At 55.3% G+C, this 19,743-nt stretch overlaps 1 protein-coding gene across 2 annotated transcripts in view; it reads right to left on the bottom strand.

The window, feature by feature from the left end:
• Positions 1-742: 742 nt before the first annotated feature.
• Dync1h1 (dynein cytoplasmic 1 heavy chain 1) overlaps positions 743-19,743 on the bottom strand; it is a 64,759-nt gene continuing 45,758 nt past the window's right edge. The window contains exons 45-78 of one of the 2 annotated variants that reach the window (XM_046453171.2): positions 19,074-19,188; positions 18,816-18,977; positions 18,519-18,733; positions 18,215-18,419; positions 16,482-16,655; positions 16,260-16,379; positions 15,969-16,089; positions 14,335-14,530; positions 13,713-13,830; positions 13,415-13,630; positions 12,600-12,812; positions 12,350-12,477; positions 10,278-10,431; positions 9,579-9,725; positions 9,343-9,493; positions 8,935-9,188; positions 8,713-8,847; positions 8,361-8,455; positions 8,058-8,232; positions 7,599-7,674; positions 7,050-7,210; positions 6,696-6,807; positions 6,550-6,610; positions 6,338-6,461; positions 6,124-6,237; positions 5,210-5,380; positions 4,812-5,029; positions 4,613-4,716; positions 2,635-2,846; positions 2,309-2,462; positions 1,755-1,897; positions 1,460-1,628; positions 1,164-1,291; positions 743-1,071 (exon numbers count right to left, since the gene is read on the bottom strand). In XM_046453171.2, the coding sequence (XP_046309127.1) occupies positions 943-1,071; positions 1,164-1,291; positions 1,460-1,628; positions 1,755-1,897; positions 2,309-2,462; positions 2,635-2,846; positions 4,613-4,716; positions 4,812-5,029; positions 5,210-5,380; positions 6,124-6,237; positions 6,338-6,461; positions 6,550-6,610; positions 6,696-6,807; positions 7,050-7,210; positions 7,599-7,674; positions 8,058-8,232; positions 8,361-8,455; positions 8,713-8,847; positions 8,935-9,188; positions 9,343-9,493; positions 9,579-9,725; positions 10,278-10,431; positions 12,350-12,477; positions 12,600-12,812; positions 13,415-13,630; positions 13,713-13,830; positions 14,335-14,530; positions 15,969-16,089; positions 16,260-16,379; positions 16,482-16,655; positions 18,215-18,419; positions 18,519-18,733; positions 18,816-18,977; positions 19,074-19,188 (5,170 nt within the window). In that variant the 3' untranslated portion in view covers positions 743-942. The remainder of the gene's footprint in view (positions 1,072-1,163; positions 1,292-1,459; positions 1,629-1,754; positions 1,898-2,308; positions 2,463-2,634; positions 2,847-4,612; positions 4,717-4,811; positions 5,030-5,209; positions 5,381-6,123; positions 6,238-6,337; positions 6,462-6,549; positions 6,611-6,695; positions 6,808-7,049; positions 7,211-7,598; positions 7,675-8,057; positions 8,233-8,360; positions 8,456-8,712; positions 8,848-8,934; positions 9,189-9,342; positions 9,494-9,578; positions 9,726-10,277; positions 10,432-12,349; positions 12,478-12,599; positions 12,813-13,414; positions 13,631-13,712; positions 13,831-14,334; positions 14,531-15,968; positions 16,090-16,259; positions 16,380-16,481; positions 16,656-18,214; positions 18,420-18,518; positions 18,734-18,815; positions 18,978-19,073; positions 19,189-19,743) is intronic. The other variant, XM_046453172.2, reaches the window with a different exon arrangement.

The following is a 19,743-nucleotide window of genomic DNA, read 5'->3' as shown; positions in this document are numbered from 1 at the left end:
TGCCTCGGGGGTGCAGAGGGGGACTGTTGGATGTTAGATGCTCAGGTGGCAGAGGGTGGGGTGGGTAACATCCTGCTTCTGGCACTGCCAGGCAGGGCCTGGCTAGTGGGGCTGTCACTGTCCAGCCACACCCTCCTGTTGTGGAGGTGAGTGGGCCCAGAGGTGAGTTCCCGCTGGGGCCTGGGGGAGCCTGCTGCTCCAGGGGTGCCCCCAGAGGAGGCTACTATGAGGCGGCCCTGCACCGGGTGATGGGTATCCTTTGTGCAGTTTGGGAAAAGCCTCCGGTGCTCCTTGTGGGGTCTGCATGGAAGCCCTGGACCTCGGGGATAGCTGTCCAGGCCGGGACTGTCTCTTCCCCGGGGCACCACTGGTGGCATCTGGCAGCCAGGCTGCATCTGCTTGTTGACCTGTGGGCTGGAGCTGCTGGTTGGCATTTCTGGCTTCTACTGGGACCGAGCGCCACTTGCACACTTGGGCCCTGGACGGCCCGTCACCCTCAAGTGCGCTCAACAGACCCCCAGATGCCAGGACCCGTTTCCACAGCCAGCCGCCTGTCACCCACCAATGTGGATGGGAGAAGCCATCTGAGCCCTGAGCCACTGTGTTCCCATCTGGGATGGTGGTGTGGGCGAATGTGCTAAGGGGAGGGGACCCACACCCTTGTCCCCAGGAGGCTGCGGGTGAGTGCCAAGCGCTCCTCCCCAAGCCTCAGGCTGAAGCCGACAGAGGAGGCAGGAGCCGGTCATGCTTAGTGTTTTATTTCATAAAACAAGCCTGGCCGTGGCCTCCGGAGCTCCTGCTGCTGCATTCCGGTTCCCACTGCCCCCGCCGGCCAGCTTCCTTTCCGTCTCTGTCACCGTTTTCTTTTCGCGAGTCCACACCTTCCAAGCACTTTCAGGGTCAATGAGTGTTAGACATAAAGGGCAGCTACAAAGTCTAGCTTCACTCCGTGCACAGGACCGCGACGCCACGCTCGTAGAAGCTCCGAGGGTCCTCCTTGGTGGCGATCTCGAAGTCCACAGTGAAGATGAGGTCTGCGCGGGTGAAGTTCAGGTAGACAGGCAAGGTCACCTGCAGGAAAAGAGGAGGACGTGTCCAGGCAGGCCTGGCTCCAGTGGGTGTCTTGCAGTGCCCGACCACAGCCAGGGAGGGCGGCCACTCACCACGTTGGCCTTTTTTTCGGGGCTGGTTTGCTTGACCCAGCGCAGCTGCGTCAGGGGCAGGACGGTGGAGATGGCGTTGGAGAGCGACAGCTTGTTGTTGTTGCACGTGGCCCCCTGAAGCTTCAGACCTGCCAGGTAAGGTGAAGCACCCCTGGAGTGGAGCCCCTGCCACAGGGCTCTTGCCCATCACCTTCAACACACAACCTGGGAGCAATGGCCGGGGCCACCGTGGACACATGCCAGTGAGCCCGCGCCACGCAGGGGCTGGGCCTGAGCTCCACACAACTCCAGCTCACCTGTGACCCCGAAGCTGCAGGCATCGAGGGTGGCACTCTGTGAGGTGGTGACGTTGACCTCCAGGCAGAGCTCCTCCAGGGACCAGCTGTTGGCCTGGGCCACATACTGCCTGGTGGCGGTGATGTAGGCCTCGGGCACAAACAGGCCGCCCAGACACACGTGGATGTTCTGTGGGAAAAGCCGCCGGGAAGGAGCTCAAGTGAGTGGGGGCTTGTGCCTGTCCCCAGAGCTGCCTGAGGCTCCCTGTGGGAGGGGCTGCTCCTCCCCATGGACTTCCAGAGTGTGGCCCCCCACCTTTAGCTCCTTGGCACCCCCGGAGGCAGCTGCCAGGGAGATGTTCTGCAGCTGTTTGATCCGCTCGCTGAAGTCCGACACCCACTGGATGACGGTCATCCCAGCAGGCACCGTGTAGTGGGACCAGCTCCGGGGCAGAATCCCTGCAGCACAGAGAGACCTGGGCTCAGCACCCACGGGGCCAAGCTGTGAGGGCTCTCGAGACTCCCACCGAGATCCAGGGTGCTCGCCCCCTCCTCTGCACCCAGCCTACACCCAGGATGGCCCAGGCAGTCTCCAGTGCAGCTTCCAGGCCAGGTCAGCTGGGGGTGAGCGTGTGTGGAGGTCCACCATCAGAGCCAACCACACCACAGCTAAAAACCTGCGCAGTGGCTCAGTGCTCTGGGCACCACAGGCTCTCAGGACAAGCGTGAGAACCCTGGGGCCTCCAAACCCACACCCTCCCAGGGCACCATGCCCAGCAGGCTCCCGAGGCCAGGCCTGACCAGGGCCCTGTGGCCTGTGTGGACAGAGTCCCCAGATAGCGGGCCTGGATGGCAGCCCCATCTCAGCACCTTTCACGAGCTCGTTGATGAGTGTGCGCAGGTAGTTGGTCTGCTTCTTCTTTCCTTCGCACACCTGGACGACATCAGCCAGGTCCTGGCGCACGTCTTGGAGTAATTTGGCTCCCATCTTCACTTCTCTCTCAAAGAACCTGAACAAAGGATCCTAAACTCACCCAAAGAGGAGAGAAGGCCAGAGAGAGGAGAATTAGGCGAGGAACGGGAGAGGGGTGGCCTGGCTGCCTTAGTTGGAGACCTGGGGTGGCCTGGCCAGCTGGCTGCCCTCAGGAGGACTAAGGGTCACTCTCCTCTCTCATGGAGCCCACAGTGCCGGCTACCTTGATGTTCTCCACGGTGCGCTTGAGGTGGCTGAGCGTCTGGGGGATGAGGTGCAGCCAGTTGGAGGCCGTGGTGTGCAGCGTCCTCATCCAGGCGGGGCGCCCGTCGGAAGTGGAGTCCGTCCTCGTTTTCTTCTCGGTCTCTGCGTACGCCAGGTCGTCCTCGTCCTCCAGCATCTGCATCTTCAGCATCTTACTGATCATGTCCACACCTGGGCACGGTGCCAGGGGCAGGCAGAGGGAGGGAAGCACAAAGGGGAGGACAGACTTGAGCGTCAAGGCCACGGTGGGGTCAGCTGGAGAAACTGTGCGGCCCCCAAGGCCCTGCCGTGCCTGCCTTCATTTCCTTGGTGCAGGGGACGGCACCTGGGGCTTTGCAGTGCTAAGCACCTGCTCTACCACCCAGCTGGTTCCTGATGGTAGAGCACAGGAAATGGCTTGGCCAGAAAGGTAAGACGACAAATGCAAAACGACTGTCACCTGGTGATGTTCATGGCTGGCAAAACTGAACCAGTGCTGGGCATGGTGCACACACCCATAACCTCAGCAACTTGGAGGCTGAGGCAGGAGGCTCAAACTTCAAATGAGTTTAAAGCCAGTCTCCACAACTTAGCAAGTCCCTGTCTCCCAGTGAAAAAGGGCTGGGAGGCAGCTCAGTGGTGAAGACCTGCGATTCGATCCTCAGTGCCAAAAACCCAAAATGGAATCACCCAGTTGGGTGCATACTCTGAAGAGAAGCTCTTCTAGACCCAAGGGCTCTGGTGCCCACTCGGACACGGGAAGGGTGACTCTGTGCTCCATGAGCCCCTCAGCTCTGTGAACGCAGAACTGGCCACCACAGGGCCTTGTGGTACCCTTTGCCCGCGGCTTCCACACTGCCATCCACTCTAGGGGATTCCTGAACTGCACGGTGCAGCCCACCATGGCCAGATTTTCCTGGAATGCCAATCCCAGCTGACTGAAAGCCCCTCAGTGTGGGGCTCTGGGTGGTGGCTGCCCTGTCCCACTGCCCATCCACTGACAGCTGAGGGCCAAGTGCCTGAGCTGCCAGCACCACCGCCTGGACCCTGGCTACTGGTCCAGGCCAGCCTCTGCTAGTTCTCCCATGATGTGATGATGGGCAAGAGGCTCCCGACAGTGTCACTGGGTCATGGGGTTCAGACAACAGTCCTTGCATCATGGAGGTGGGAGGATTCAGGGCAAGTGGCCCAGCACTGAACCGACGAAGTCAGAGCCCCATCCCACCTAACCTACCGGATCCCTGTGGTGGCCAGGCCTCAGACCTTCCTTGTTTCCTAGCTAAACCCACATGGCCACAGCTAAGCATCCTGCTTCTTGGAGTGAACAGGTGGCGTGGCTCTGAGGCCTGAGGCCGGTTTGCCTGCCCTTCCCTCTGGGCAGTGGCTCCTCTTCACAGAAGCACCTGCAGGCACCCAGGCCGACCCAGGTGAAGGTGAGCCACGGCACAGAAGCACAGCCTGCAAGAGTCCGACCTGCCTGCATCTACTCAGGTGAGCCGCCTGGGCCAGTCTCCTCTATTCTGGGCCTCTGTCTCCTGAAGACGACCACTCCTCAGACGGTGTCTTAACTGCCTTCTGGCTCAAAGCACTTCTGAACGTCTTGGAAAATAAACTTTGTAAATAAAAATAATAACTGCTGAAAAAAAAGTGACCGATGGTTTCATGGTGTCACTTCAGGGCTGGGGTGTGGCTCCGTGGTAGAACAACTGCCCAGCATGCACCTGGCCCTGGGCGCCATCCCCAGTACCAAGAAAATAAATAAGTAAGTAAGTAAATAAGTCACTAATACCAGGTACTATTCAACCCTTGAAGAAGAAAACACATTTCCAAGGCAGGCAGTTCCCATGCGCTGAGCCAGCACCCCTGGCCAGGGGCTGTAGCAAGAGGCCACGCAGGCCCAGCCCCACTCAGAACACAGTGGCGGCAGCAGCGGGGCTGGGGTAGTGCAGGTCACCCACCCTGGGTGGTGAGGAGGACCCTCTCCGCGTTGTTGGGCAGGCCCAGCCAGGATGGCGTCTGGGTGTCGGGGAGCAGCTCCACCCACTGCACAAACTCCTCGCGCCTGGAAAACCGGCACATTTGGGGACAGCATTAGAGGCCACGGTGGGCAGCGCCTCCCACCCAGGACTGCACTCCCCAGGGAAGGCAGGGGCGCACCTGATGCCGTCGGGCATCTGAATGTCCTTGTGCCCATCGACCTTGCACGCCAGCTTGAACTCGCTGTCAAAGCTCCTGGTGGTGAACAGCCGCTCCAGGAAGGTGTTGAGCAGACGCTGATCGAACTCGTTGTCCACCCGCCCGCCGTAGATGGACTGCGCCATTAAGGTCTTCAGGGCGGACCATGGGATTTTATCGGGCGAGATGTTCTGCCTGCCCTGGGGTGAGGAGTGGTCAGGTCACACTTGGGCCAAGGAGAACCCACTTCAGCCAGTAGGTGCCACTGTCTGCTGTGCTCTGCTGCTGACAAGCTCAGCCTGTCCCTCGGACACTAGTCCTTCCGCTGCCCTCATGACCTGTGGCACCTGAGCGCCTCCCAGGTGGCGCCGCCCACTTGCCTTGGCCGTGTCATCCAGCCACGTGTCCACTGTGTCGCAGGCTGACCGCAGGTCAGACTCTCCAAACTCGTACTTCTTTGACCAGCCCAGGGGTGCGTAGCGCAGGCGCTCCTGGATGACGGCGTGGAACCAGGCCAGCAGGAAGTACAGGCGGGCACGCTCATTGGGAGACTAGGAAGAAGTGACAAGGACAGGCATCATCAAAATCACACGGAAACAGTGCAGACACCACATCAGAACCAAAGCCCTGCCTGCCAGGAGCCGTCCACACTGATAACCTGGGCCACCCTCTAAGTGATATGGGGACTACCGGTAGAAGATGCCATCCAATGACACTTGAAAAGAATGTATTCAGACAACAGAAAACAATATGGAGACATTTCCTGAAAACATGGATCACAGCCCTAGGTTTTTTTTTTTTTTTTTTAAATGGTACTGGGTCTTGAACCCAGGGATACTCTACCACTGAGCTACATCCTCGTCCCTTTATTGTAATTTGAGACAGGGTCCCATGAGGTGGCACAGGCTGGCCTCCAACTTGTGATCCTCCTGCCTCAGCTTGATGCAAGATTCTTGCATAATCCCCTTCCTCTTGTCCAAGCCCTTGTCAAGTCTGCATTTGGTGCTGGGAGAATTCTGTGTGGCCCCAGGGCACCCATGTTGGGTCCTGGTTCACCGTGGGCCAGTCTGCTCCTTCAGGAGTGACTGCCATGCCCCAGGCCCACGGTGCACATGGACATTCACCTTGTCACCTGTGCACAGGAAGGAAGTGCTGCCCACCGTTAACCAGTAAACACATCATGCAGTTTACCACGAGGCACAGCTGGGATGAGAGGCCCGCTTCTGAGTTCAGGGAAGGGACCTCGTGTCTCTGCGTGCACAGGAAGACGGCGTCAGGAGGACCTGCTCTTTACCTTGCATATCCTTGAGACAGGGATGCTGCTAAACGTCCGTAGCATGTTGGCCTTCACCCCCGGCGGTGGCTCAAACACAAAGATGCGACCCGCACGGAGCAGATTCACAGGCACCTGGGGAGGACACAGTGCCTGTGACCACGCTGCTGGACGTGCAAGCAGTCGGCACAGGAGGCCAGGCAGTGCACCAGCACGTGTCCCTGTCTTCACTCACCTTGGGGTTGATCTCCATGGTGAGGAAAAGGCGGAAGCAGGCATGCGGCTGCAGGGAGTGCAGCTTCTTCTCCAGCTGCATCAGCCACCCTGGGGCCAGGTGCACGTTCTTCAGCATCACCCACCTGCACACAGGAGAGCCACCGCCACATGTGGGTCCCTGCCAGAATTCTTGGGGACGTGGGTTTTTTAATCAAATCCAAGCAAGCCTACCTGCCTGACTTCACAGCAGTGTTTATCGCCTTATCTGCTTGGTTAAAACCTTCCGCTGAGCCTGGCACGAGGGAGCTCAGTGTCAGCAACAGCAATCTGGTGCTCCAAGGCCACCATGGCCCCGTGAGACCATCAAGAGCCCTTACCAATCGCAATGGAAGTGATCTGCGTGTTCTGCTCGGCCGCGAGGTCCTCCACGTGCCCGCTGGCGTCATACCCAGGCACAGAGCACATCAGGACAGGCGTGTTTGGCTTCACCTGCAGATGAAGGAGGCAGAAGTGAGAGAAGAAGACATCATGTGCTTGTCAAGGGGCATCCCAGGGTGCGGCCGAGATGCAGTCTCTGGGCTGAGGAGAGGGCAGCAGGGAGCCGGGCAGGTTAGGGTCCTGAGCAGTGCCTGGTGTTGGAGAAGACTGCAGCCAGGAGGCAGAGCAGAGCCGGGGAGTCGGGGGTGGGCAGCTGCTGGCGGGAAGTCAGGGGCACGGGGCTAGGGCATTACCTCTGTGCCCACAATGTGGGTCAGGTCAAGCGGCTGCTCCATGATGGACATAAAGGACTCCCCCAGGTTCGTGGACACAAACACATGGGCCATGGCCAGCAGGCGATCAGGCCGGAAAGCCTGGATCAGGAGCAGGCGGTGGACAGCCTGCCCAATGGGAGCTGAAATGAAGCGTGCAGCTGGCTGAAGGACACGATCATGCCGGCCACCTGGTCCACCCAGAGCACCTGCTGCCCCAGCGCAGGGTGCTCCAGATGCGGTCAAACCCCACCCCAAACCTCTCGTTCTCCTAGCCTAGAGGACTTCCCCACCTCCTGCTGCTTCTCCAGCCCCGAACACCCTGCGACAGGATACACCTTGGTGCCATTTGTTGATTATTTACTTACTTGTAAAATGTGTGATCACAAGAGGGTCCCTCAGTTTTAACACTGAACTACTCACCTTGGGAACCAGTGGCTTGTTATTTTTTGGGAATGTCACTTCAAGCAGAAAACCCCTCACTTAAATTCAGGCCCAGAAAGGAACCCCAGGGGCTGGGACACCACTCACTTGCAGGAGTCTCCTCACTCCAGAGGTAGGGCACTGTCTGTTCCGGAGAGCTGCTGTCCAGCCAGATGCCAAACTGCTGTGGAGACAACACAGAAAGCACCGTGGGACAGAGCTGGCACTTTGTGTGGTACTGGGGAATGAAACCCAGGGCCCTGCCCTCCCAGAGCTGACCTCGCGGCAGAGGCCGAGTGGGCGCACAGGAACGCACAACCCTGCACTCAAGGTTATGCAGCATGCCACCTTTATATTTTAAAATATTTTTAGTTGTAGATGGACACAATACCTTTATTTTATTTATTTATTTTTTATGTGGTGCTGAGAATCGAGCCCAGTGTCTCACATGTGCGAGGCAAGCACCTTGCCACTGAGCCCCAGCCCCAGCCCCAGCATGTGATCATTATTGCCAATTCCTGGGATGAGGCCAAGAGCCCCAGTGGTCCATCCCGAGGAGTCCCCTACCTCATCTGCCTGAATCTTGGAGATCAGGTCTCTGAATGCAGGAAGACAGCTCAACCTCACGACCGCCTCTGCCTGCTCCACAGTCAGCCCCTGGATCTTGGGGGTGGATCCTGCGCTCAGAACCATCTCTTTCCCTCTCAAGAAGTGCTGGAACTCTGCATCATAGGTGGGCTCCCTGAGGAGGGTACATAGGCAGGCAGACCTTACGTTCGCTTCTGTTGGCTTAAGTCAATGTACCCTCATGTGAAATGCCAGCACCCACAGAGGGCAAGCCCCCAGAGGGAGAGCAGGCCATGGCCTTACCCCACGGTGCCCTTCAGTTTGATTCTGGCCAGCAGCATGGCGAAGGTGATGTGATCCTGATGCAGCATGCCTCTTGCCACCCGGTTAAACGCCACCTGAGGACACATGGACATGCACGTTCCTCAAGTGTTTTTATTTTTCCTATATATATATATATATATATATATATATTTTAGCTGTTAATAGACCTTTATTTTATTTATTTATATGTGATGCTGAGAATTGGACCCAGGGCCTCACACATGCCAGACGAGTGCCCTGCACTGAGACCCAGCCCAGGGCCCCACACATGCTGGACAGAGCTCCTCCACTGAGCTACCCGACATCCCTGCCCCGACAGCGGGTCGTCCACCTGGAAGAGGTCCTTGGTTATGATGGAGAGGCGCTGGGTGTGGTCGGTGATGCCCTTCAGGTTTGGGTTCTCATACAGGACGTTGTGGTAGATGTCCAGGAAGAACTGCAGGGAGTACTGGTACAGGAAGTGGATCTGAAAGGAGGCACAATGTCAGGCCACCCAACCGGCACCACACAGAGGCAGCAGGCCCCGGCTGGGTGACCCAGGGTGCCAGGTCACCTGCTTCAGGGACTCCATGGTGAAGTAGATGCTGCTGCAGGCGGTGGAGAGTGGCAGGTACTGCTGGGACACCGTCTCCACCTCCTGCATGACGATGTCTGTCTCCTCCACTTTCCTGGTGACCTCGGCAGCCTCCCTCTTGAGGTTCTCCAGAGTTGTTATGATTGTGTCGTCATCCAAAATGCGCCCCTTCACCTCATTCAGAGCTTGTAGCAGAGACTTTTCCAGCTGACGTAACCGTAGCTGGAATTCTCCTGCAGTGACACAAACACACTTTGCTGTAATACATTTGTTCAAAAGGAAAGAGCGCCCTCCCAAGTGTGCGAACTCAACCACCGGGTCCTCCCAGTCCCTCGGGTCAGCCTCCCTGCCTGCACCACCCCTTGTAGGTGGGCAACAGGCCCATACCTTGAAGCTTCAGGAGGTCAGAACGTTTCTCGTCCACATCAGGTCTTTCTGCTTTGAGGACCTCATTGAGACACTGGCTTTGCAAACTGCTTCGGGTGACTGTGAAGTTCACAAAAGTAACCCGCGAACAGAGATCCGGTGGGAACTCAACCTGCCGAAGGGTGCAGCAAAACAGTCTTTACCCCGCCGCCAGACCACACGGCCAGTGCTCCCCTGTGAACCACCTCACTGCTTACCGTCGGGTCCCGGGTGGACAGGAAGATGACGAATGACGGCGACAGGTCTATGTCCTGGTCACCCAGGGTAATCAGCACTCGCCCCCCGGTTCGCCGGACTTCGCGGTTCAGGACTGGATTTAACACTGGGTCGTAGCTTTCCACGTCCTGGACGGCACAGGAGGAAAGCCAAGCTCACCTTCAGGTGACTGTGTGCACTGTGACTTCCCACCTAGAAGCCACCAGCCACTTAGACCTGCACGGCCTCATAGATTGCCCTGGTCTACATGTGGCTGCTTAGAACTCAGCTCTTAGTCACATTGGCCACAGAGGTGCTCAGTAGCCACGTGTGGCTCGTGGCTCCCGGGCTGGACACCTCAGACTGTGAGACATGTCACCACACAGTATGCTCTGGTGGGCAGTGCTGACCTCGACCCTCTAAACGGAATTCTAAATGCAAACAGTGCTTTTGTTTGATGTGTGTGTGCACATGCGTGTGTACATATATATATATAGATCTCCAATAAATTTTTTTTTTTAGTGATACTGGAGATTGAAACTTTCTCCTGGTTCTGATAGCAAACCAATTCTAATGTTGCCAGCATTTGCACATGGTTTAGTGTTACTTTACATCAACTGTATTTGAAGAAAAGTAAACACAGCCCTAAAAGGAATTCACTCTCAGAAGCAGGTCTCAAGAATGCAGACATAAACACCAACCTGGACCAGAAGAGGGTTGCCAAATCTCAGCGCACTCTCCAGATTCTTTCTGAAGGCATCATCCAAGAAACTGGTACGTGTTATTTTACGATCCTTATACTCATTCATAATGAATTCCGTGGCTTGTCCGGAGGGGTCAATGATCAGTGGATACCTGAGGATGAGGCCACAGAAGACAGGTTATGAAGTCCAGCAGGGAAAGCTGGGTCCCTGACAAGACAGGAAGTAAGAAAGGCCATCACCACCACTCAGGGTGACTGCTGGACATTTCCAGATTCACCAGGCAAGACAGATAAGACTTGGATGCTTCATGTGCGATGGAGTCACCCCTAGGGCATGGTGGCCTCACCTATGATCCCAGCAACTAGAGGGGCTGAGGCAGGGGGACCAAGTTCTAGGTTAGCCTTAGCAACTTAGTGAGGCCCCGTCTCAAAACAAGAAGTAAACAGGGCTGGGAGTATAGTTCAGTGGTAGAGCACCCCTGGGTTCCATTCCCAGTGCTACAGTAGGAGGTGGGGACCCATAAGCTTGAGTCATCTGCTGTAGAACTGTGACAAGCAGGTTGCGCTCAGAGGACCCTCCTTGTCTCCCAAGGCCAAGCAGCCCATGTCTGCATTTGCTACCCTCCCAGCCAACGGCAGAGGCAGGCATTAACGACAATGCCACAGCATCACTGGAGGGTCCTCAGGGGGCTGGGGATAGATAGGCTGTAAGCCTGGCAAGCGCTCTGCCTTCGCCACACGAAGCCCCAGCGGCACAGGAGGGACCAGCATCCAGGGCTGGGGAGTGGCCCTGGAGTCGAGTCTGGTTAGCACGTGTGAAACCTGTACTACAGAGGAAAGAGCTGGCTTCTCAGTGTTTGCATGGGCAGCACCCTGTCAAGTGAGATGCCATCCCATTACTCACAACCAGACTGTAAGACAAGTACTGTCCCCAACTCCACCTCATTAGGAGGAAACAAAGGCACAGAGGGGCTGGAGTCAAGGGTCAGCTGGCCAGAGACCCCAACAGACCACACACCAGGTGGTAATGACTCCTGGCTTGTGCAGAATTTGGACACTGCTGAAGATCCTTCCAACCCCTGGTCACCAGATCCACTCCAACTACACAGGCAGGCTCAGGTGTCCAGTCACCTGTTGAGTGTCCTGGGGGACACCGAGCTCCCACCAGTCTTTTGGCTGGCACCTGTATCCTACAGGCTTTGCATTTTCATTTGTGCCAGGCAACTGCTGAGGACACCCAGGGGCGGGACTCCAGGTCAAAGGCTGGGGGGTTTCTCATGTAGACAAAGGCAGCCCCGCACACAGACTATATGACCGACTGGTGCCATGCAGCACAGCCCGCAGGCCGATTCCAAATGGCCTCTGGCAGAGCCAACATGGTTTTTTGTCCTCAGGACAATGGCACACAGGAAGGGCTCAGCAGAGGTTTGAAGACGCTTGAAGATGTTTACATGGGGTTAGGAAGAAGTCTGGGACGTCTTTCAAGCCAGGGGACTCGTTCTGGTTGGAAGTTCACTCACTCTCAGGGTGAGGGGACTTGATGCAGTTGGTCCTGAGGCTTCCCTGTGGCTTCCTGCACCAGGCCCACATCCCCTGCAGTTATGTTTCACCTCTGCTCTGGTTTTCTTTCTCTTTTCTTTTTAGACAGGATTTTGCTAAGTTGCTGAGGCTGGCCTCGAACTCACAACCCTCCCAGCTCAGCCTCCTGAGTAGCTGGTATTACAGGCACGCATCACCACACCCAGCTTTGTCCCAGCCGTCCACAGGGAAACACGAAACAATTTTCCATTTAGATAACTATTTCAAGTTCTTGCAGTATTTTAAGAGAGGACTGTCAATGTCCACTCCAACACCCAACTGCCAATGAATTTTAAAAGGTTACAGGAAACATTCATTGTGAACAATTCAGATCATCATGCTGTGAGAATAAAAGGAACTGTGCACACCCTGCTGCCAGCGACGAGGGCCAGCCTGTGACACTTCCTACTCCTCCCTCCTGAAGAGGGGCTTTGGGAACAGAAACGTGCCCTCCCCACATCCTGCCCTGCCTCTTGGTGTCTGAGCACTTACCTGTTGAACCGTTTTAGCATGATGGCATTTTCTGTGCACAGGTCATCAGCAGGCAGCGAGCTGGCTTGCCAGCGAAGACGCTCGTCAGCATTGGAGAGATACTCTGTCCTCGCGATGTCTGTGCGGAACTGAAAGGCGAGGCTGGTTATCTCCCCCTCACCCAGCTACAGTGAGGTGGGGCTCTCAAGCCCCTCCAAGCCTGCTCCTCATCCGTCTGGCCCACACCTGCTCGCAGTGCCCCGGGACCCACCTGGATGTTGGCTTGCTGTAAGTGATGGGACCAGGTGGTGAACAAGTTCTGCCGCATCTGCTGGTCAAAGTAGCCTGCATAAGCAATAAAGGCAGCTGACAGGAGGCAGTCCCCGGCAATGGTGGACATCTGGTTTTTGAAAGTTTCACTTGTTTTTTCCCATCGTTCACGTTCAGCAGACAGACTTTTCAGAAGAGCGGTGCTCCGGTTCACCTAGGAGGGAGAGCGAGGCGCAGCTCAGGCAGGCGCCTTCCAGCTGCACCTTGAGGGCCGCAAACGAGTTTACCCACACCCCACACGTGTGCAGGGCTCTGGGTGGCTGGAAACCGGCTCTGGTACATGGGCCACCTATGCGCGATGACAACACAAGTGTCAGAATGTCATCAGGACGAGAGCGGAGGACAGGGCATCCCCTCTCAGCCCGGGGACACGTGCATGTGCAGAGCTGGGTGTGGGAGGAAAGGGCCCGAGGTGAGGAAGGGCTGGGTGAGACCAAAGGAAGGCAGCGTGGCAGAAGATGTGCAGCCTACTTTGATGATGGGGTGGGGAGGGAGAGGGAGACAGGTGTGCGGAGGCAGCGGGGGAGGACTCGCTGGCTGGACTGTCCAGCTGGCCTCTATCCTAGCACTACGTGGTTAACACCACCAGACCCTAAAGCGCTGACTCGCCGAGATCCAGATGGCCTGGGGCGCTGAGGAAACGTCTGGATCTCGGCTTCCACTGAGGGTGGCCACGAGCACTGCTTCTGGAGCAGGTCGAGACCACCTCCAGGAGCCGCAGGCAAGGCGGCAGGCAGGCTGAGCACGCCGGCGTACCTTGGCTTCCACAGCCGCCAGGTCTGCCTTGATGGCTTGGGCCTCAGAGATGAGCACCGCGTACTCCTCCTTGTAGCGGGCGATGCTGGCCTCCAGGTCCCGGATCATCTGCTCCACCTCGTTGGCCTTCTGCTGGTTGTCCTTGGCGTCATCTTCCAGCTTCTGCAGCTCGTTCCGCAGGGGCTCCACCCTCTTCAACATGTCTGCATAGTTCAGCTGGGAAAGTCAAGTTGACAGCGGTCATTCAGAAGAGGCAGGAGGAGAGTCACCTTTCCCACGAGCCAGGGCCAGGTCTTACCTGTGCAATCGCCCATTTCACCATGGGGCCGCACGCCAGGGAGGCCCGGTTGACAATCTCGTAGTTGTAACTAGGGTTGGACATGTAGTTTTTCTTCATCTTCTCCCTTATGGCATCACTGCAAAAGGGGAATTTTATTTCTGAGCACAGGGAGGACAAAGGTGAAGTGTTTTCAGGAAGCTGAAAAGTGAAGGACAGAGCCAGTGCTTGTCTCCCTTCCCCAGGGAACGCAGTGGGGAGCCACACCAACAGCTGCTTCTCGGGAAAGTGGACGCTGATGGAGGGCCGTGGACCTTCTGGTCCCTGCCCCTTGTCCCACAGGAGAGAGACCCTCAGGCCAGTTTTGCCACAACAGGATGGGGCCCTTGCTCTGACTTGAGCAAAGGGTCGTATCCTTACAGAGCTCATCCCTGGCGGAAGAGAGCTGGCCGGCAGGGTGGAGAGGCGAGGAAAGCACTGTGGAAACTCGGCCTTCTGCAGAGGGGACAGCCTTGGGAGGCGCTTGAGGGGTTGGGTAACCTGCACAATCCTTCTGTGATGCCATCCCTCAGGAAAACCTCATCGCCAACAACGCTCAGACACCACCTCCATTCCCAGTGCCAAGCCAGTTCCTACGCCCCACCTGATCTCCTCGGCCGAGAAGTTGACGATGGTGGGAATGAAGTTCTCACGCATGATGATAGAGCGGATCTGCTTCCAGTCAGTGGTGCTCTCGCCCAGCAGCAGGCAGATGGATTCCAGTGCCAGCTTCACAGCGGCAGGAGGGTTGGCCATGGAGCGTACTTCCACCAGGTGCTGTTTCTTGATGGACTTCACGGCTGGGCCCAGCAGGTGTGCAGGATGCAGGGACAGAGGGCAAGGCAAGGAGGAGTGAGCCACCACAGCCAGGCGCCTGCTCACAGGGTCCCCAGGGCAAGGCTCTGTCTCTAGTCTCTACTCCTCTGAACAGAGGTGCTAACCTTGTAAATGACTAAGGGGGCCTTACGTACCCAGTCTACACCAGCGCTCCCTGAAGAGCAAGATATTGCTTTAAAAATACCTCACAACAGAGCGGGGGGCTTAAGGGCAGATAATTTGCCTAGCCATGGATTCGATCCCCAGCACCAAAAAGCAAAACAAAATAAAATGCCCTACAAATTCTAATTTCTTTATCTCCAAAATAATGTAATGGTATGTTACTTTATACAATTTCAACAAAGACCTTTTCAATCTGTTACGGTGTTGAATGCAGTATCGCCTGGGAATGAACCCAGGGGTGCTCTACCACTGAGCCATGTCCCCAGCCCTTTTTATTTTTTGAGACAGGGTCTAAATTGCTTGAACTATCGAGATCCAGTGCCTCAGCATCCCAAGTCACAGCGATTACAAGTGTGCACTGCTGCGCCCAGCAAGGCCCCGTTAGTTACTGGGTGAACTACAAACCAAAAAAGATTTGCAGGCTTCCTTACACAGGCATGTAAGGATGGCAGAGTGAGTTGTGAGCTGTAGATCCTGAAACTAGTGGCCACTGGCTAAGAGCAGGCAACACTGAACACTTATTAGTACTTTTTTCATGAAATTCAAGCCAGGGGTTGGCAAATAGCATATTTACATAAGCATCAATAGATCTTTAAAAATACATTGTGATGTTAAGCTTATTTTGCCAAATTCCTATTACAGGAAGGGTCTCACTACGTATGGTAAGTAGAGACTGGCTTCATGGGAACTCTGCTGTAAGAGATGGTATTATGGTTTGGATGTGAGGTGCCCCCAAAAGCTCATGTGTGAGGCAGTACAAGAAGGTTCAGAGGAGAAATGATTGGGTTAGGAGAGCCTTAACCTAATCACTGAATCAATCCCCTGCTGGGGATCAACCAGTGGTAATGAGGGCGGTAGGTATGGCTGGAGGAGGTCGGCTTTGGGCTATGTATTTTACACCTGGTGAGTGGAGTGCCTCTCTCTGCTTCCTGACCATCACGTGAACTGCTTCCCTCCAGCACACTCTTCAGCCATGATGTTCTGCCTCACCTCTAACCCCAATGTTGAGACCTCTAAAACTGTTCTTGTGGGGATTTTTAGTCACAGCAATGAAAAAGCTGACTTAAACAGATGGAGACATCCTGAGGATTTACAAAAGCCTCAGGTATCTGCCAACAATTCTTTGGGTGCACTACCAGCACCTCGAGGGAGGCCCACGTGTGGTCTAAGTCACCATCATCTGAGAGGCTGGGGGACGGCAGCCTTTTGGAAAGCGCAGCTGCGACTGCACTCCCGTACCATTCTGGGCCTCGATGACAGCAGGCTCCACTTTATCGAGATCCTCCTTGACACTCATTTGCTTGTCTGCGATTACTTCCTGCTGCTTGTGCAGCTGCTCCTGAATCTCCTGGCTCATGACCTAGAAAGAAAAGATAGCTCAGGCACAGGGTGAGCCTTGGACCCCCGCTGAGTGCCTCCTGGTCAGCAGCTCACACCACCCTCAAACCCTACAGCCCACCCAAACCACCCCTGCTTCCCCACTAGGCTGCACAGGCCCAGTGCCACATCTGCTCCTGGAACAGGAAGCACCTTTTTCTTTTCAGCCTCCTGCTGGTCTTTCACCATCTTTTTCAGCTTGTCGTTGGCTGCTGCGTTCTTCACCTCTAGCTCCTGGCTCTTTATCCTCAAGTCCCGGCGCAGTTCTTCTACCTAAAGAGCAAAACCCATGCTGGGAAACGGGCACACGCACCAGTCACCCTGCCGGGCCTTGCTGTAGCTGCTCGCAGGAGTGAGGCATGTGCCTTGCCGTACCTGATCAACGGTTTCTTTGATTTTTCTGAGCCCAACGTTCAAGTGCATCTGCTGCTCCTCCAGCTCGCTACGCTTCTCGTGGAACAGGTTGGCATAGTGGTTGATGAAGTCCAGGTAGTGGCGAGGCGTGATGGCCATTGTCCTGCCTCCCCGCTTTGCCAGCCGAGCGTTAGCCTTTCAGAAGATAAGTTAAACCTTTTCACTCTTCAGGATGCTCTCTGGGATTCAACCTCAGAAACTGCTAACTGTTCCACTTGGACAGACCACAGCATGACGCAGTGGGATGAATGAGTCCTCAGGGGTCAGAATACTCCAGCTGGCTTCAGTCACTTACACGCTCTCAGGAAGCACCCTAAGAGCCAGGTGAGGTGGCACACACCTATAATCCCAGTGACTTGGGAGGCTGAGGCAGGAGAATTGCAAGTTCAAAGCCAGCCTTAGCAACTTAATGAGGCTCTAAGCAATTAAGCAAGACCCTGTCTCAAAAATAAAAAAGTCTAGGGATGTGGCTCAGAGGTTAAGTGCCCCTGGGATGGATCCCCAGTATCAGGGGTAGGGGTGTGGGGACAGCAGCCCCCGAAACCTTTAAGCCTTTAACTTCTCTAAAAAAGGGTGGTGAGGGCTGGGATTGTGGCTTAGCGGTAGAGCGCTCGCCTAACACGGGCGGGACCTGGATTCGATTCTCAGCACCACATAAAAAAAAAAAATAAATAAATAAATAAAGGCATTGTGTTGTGTCCATCTACACAAAAGATTCATTTTTTCTCTCTTAAAAAAAAAAAAAAAAAAAAAAGGGTGGTGATTGTGCCACTTCAGAGGTGCCGTCCCCATGAACAGGCGCCATACTCTGGATCATCCTGTCAGCGCCAGCATGCCTGCCCCCCAGCCTTTCTTGCTTATTTTCAACAGAGAGACATGTCGACAGGTGTTGTGGCCATCTGTGATTCGAGGCTCTGGTCTTTGACTAGGAGGGAGCTGCTGGAAGCAGGATGGTGGAAATCAGCAGCAGAGAGAAGCCTGCACCAGACAACACCCTGGAGGCCACAGAGAGCCTGCAGACAGTGGTGACAGGACACTCACAAGCCCACGTGGGTTTTCCTGGCAGAAAGGACTAGTGTGGACTTGTCTGTTCCAGAGATCCTAGTGCAGTGGCCAGCAGACAATGGCCAGCAGGTCCAAGCCTGCCCGACAGACCCTGCAGGGAGACTGGTCCAGCCCCGGCCCTGTGTTCACATGTGGTCCATGTAGGCTCTCTGCTCCTGCAGCAGCACCGAGCAGCTGCGCAGGAACTTGGGGGGCCTGCAAAGCCTTACTCTCTGCTTTTTAAAGAGAATGTGTGTGTCCCCACCGGGCACAAGGGTGTACACCTTGATCCCAGCCGTACGGGAGGCTGAGGCAGGAGGATCAAAAGTTCAAAGCCAGCCTCAGCAAAAGTGAGGTGCTAGGCAACTCAGTAAGTCCCTGTCTCTGCCCCTGAGTTCAAGCCCATGTACCCCCCTTGCCCCCCCCAAAAAGAGAATGCATGTGTCCCAAGGGCAGAGAAGATGGTTGTAGTTTAGAGAGAGCCCATGGGTGCTATAAAGGTCAGGGTGCTCAGAGTTCCCAGCCTGGTGACAAGGATGAGATTCCATCAAAGAGGTAAGAAGTCAGGCAAGATACAATTCTTCTGCAGTGACGGAATGGTATCAAATCTGAAGTGTCACAAGGCCCATTTTTATCTCTGCTGAACCCACCTGGTGAAGAGTCTGATGGACGAAGACACAGCTGTTTACAATGGCTTCCCGATGTGATGGGGGCTGGGGCAGCTTGTCATACACCACGGGCATGTAATCTGGAACAATGTAGTTGGGCTTCTCCAGGTCCATTTTACTTGTGAACTCCTTGCCAACCTGGTACAGTGCTTCAGTGGACCAGTCACCAAACCAATTCAACACACACCTGGAAAAGGTGCCCCTGTCTCAAACGGCCACCAAGAGCAGGTCTGCCTTGAAGGGATACCAACTATTCTGACCCAGACCCAGGAGAGGACCAGCATACCTGTTGAAAAGGGCTGGCGAGGTGGCTGCGCGGTCCTTGAGCCCCTCAGAGGACGGGTTCATGGTGAACACCACATGCAGGTTGCGGATGACCTGGCTGGTGAACCACTTGTAGAGCTCCTCGTGGGAATCCAGCATCAGGCCCTCCTTCTGGGCCCCCTCTTTGCACTGTGTCATCAGAGTGGCGTACTCGTCTCCTTCAAAGAGACCCGGGACCTGGGGAGCAACGCAGCACTGACTTGCTGGCCTCTCAGTGCCAGCTAATAATGGGCAATGGGGCCCAGCTCATGACTCTTACCTCTCCATTGGCCAGAAGGGTGTTCATTCGCTCTAGGAATCCAGAATCTAAGACATTGGATTCGTCCATTATGAATGCGATCTTCTCATTTTTGCAGCCAGAACGTCTCAGTACTGTGCGAAGATCTTCATCAAAATCTTCCCCCGTGTACTTTCTATGGACCTACAGAAGCGGTGGGCAAGTTAGGTCCAGCTAACTCAGGGCTTTACCAGGAATCAGGAATCCGTTGCTGGATTACAGGCTACTATCCAGACCCACCTTGATCTGGTACACACTCAAGCCGTTCATCCAGGCGACGAACCGAGACAGGGTAGTTTTTCCTGCTCCACTAACACCAATCAGAAGCAAGTGTCCTTGAGGTTGACGGAATATTCTGAAACATTATCAGAGCTGATAAATTTTAGGTTTCCATGCCTCATTCCTCTTTTTTTTTTTTTTAAATATATTTTAGTTGCAGATGGACACAATGCCTTTACTTATTTATTTACATGAGGATCAAACCTGGTGCCTCACAAGTGCTAGGCAAGCGCTCTAACATGTAGCCCCAGCCCCAGCCTCCTCAGTCCTCACACTTCTTTAGGATTGTGTCCATGGTATTTGGAATGTCTACACTTGAATGTGTACAATAAACATTTGTGGAACAATGGTGTTTGGCCAGGTCCAGTGGGGATGAAAGATCAGTAAGACGTGGTCCTGTCCTCCAGACTCTCAAAAGACCTGGCAGGTGAACCCAAATCCGCAGGAGGCTGACAGGGCTCTCACTGACGGTAGCCTACAGTGCTGGTGGGGGAAGAGTGAAGTCCCTCTGGGGACAGACATTAAGGACAGCTGAGTGTGGTGGTGCATGCCTAGAGTCCAGCTGATCACAACTTCAAGGCAGCTGGGCGACTTAGCAAGACCCTGTTTCAAAATAAAACCAAAAGGGCAG

Source organism: Marmota monax, unplaced genomic scaffold (assembly GCF_021218885.2).
Source record: "Marmota monax isolate L192 unplaced genomic scaffold, Marmota_monax_Labrador192_F-V1.1 WCK01_AAM20220418_F8-fsc00190, whole genome shotgun sequence".
Taxonomy (NCBI): domain Eukaryota; kingdom Metazoa; phylum Chordata; class Mammalia; order Rodentia; family Sciuridae; genus Marmota; species Marmota monax.
Note: the sequence above shows the minus strand (reverse complement) of the source record. Positions and strands in the feature narration are given on the sequence as shown.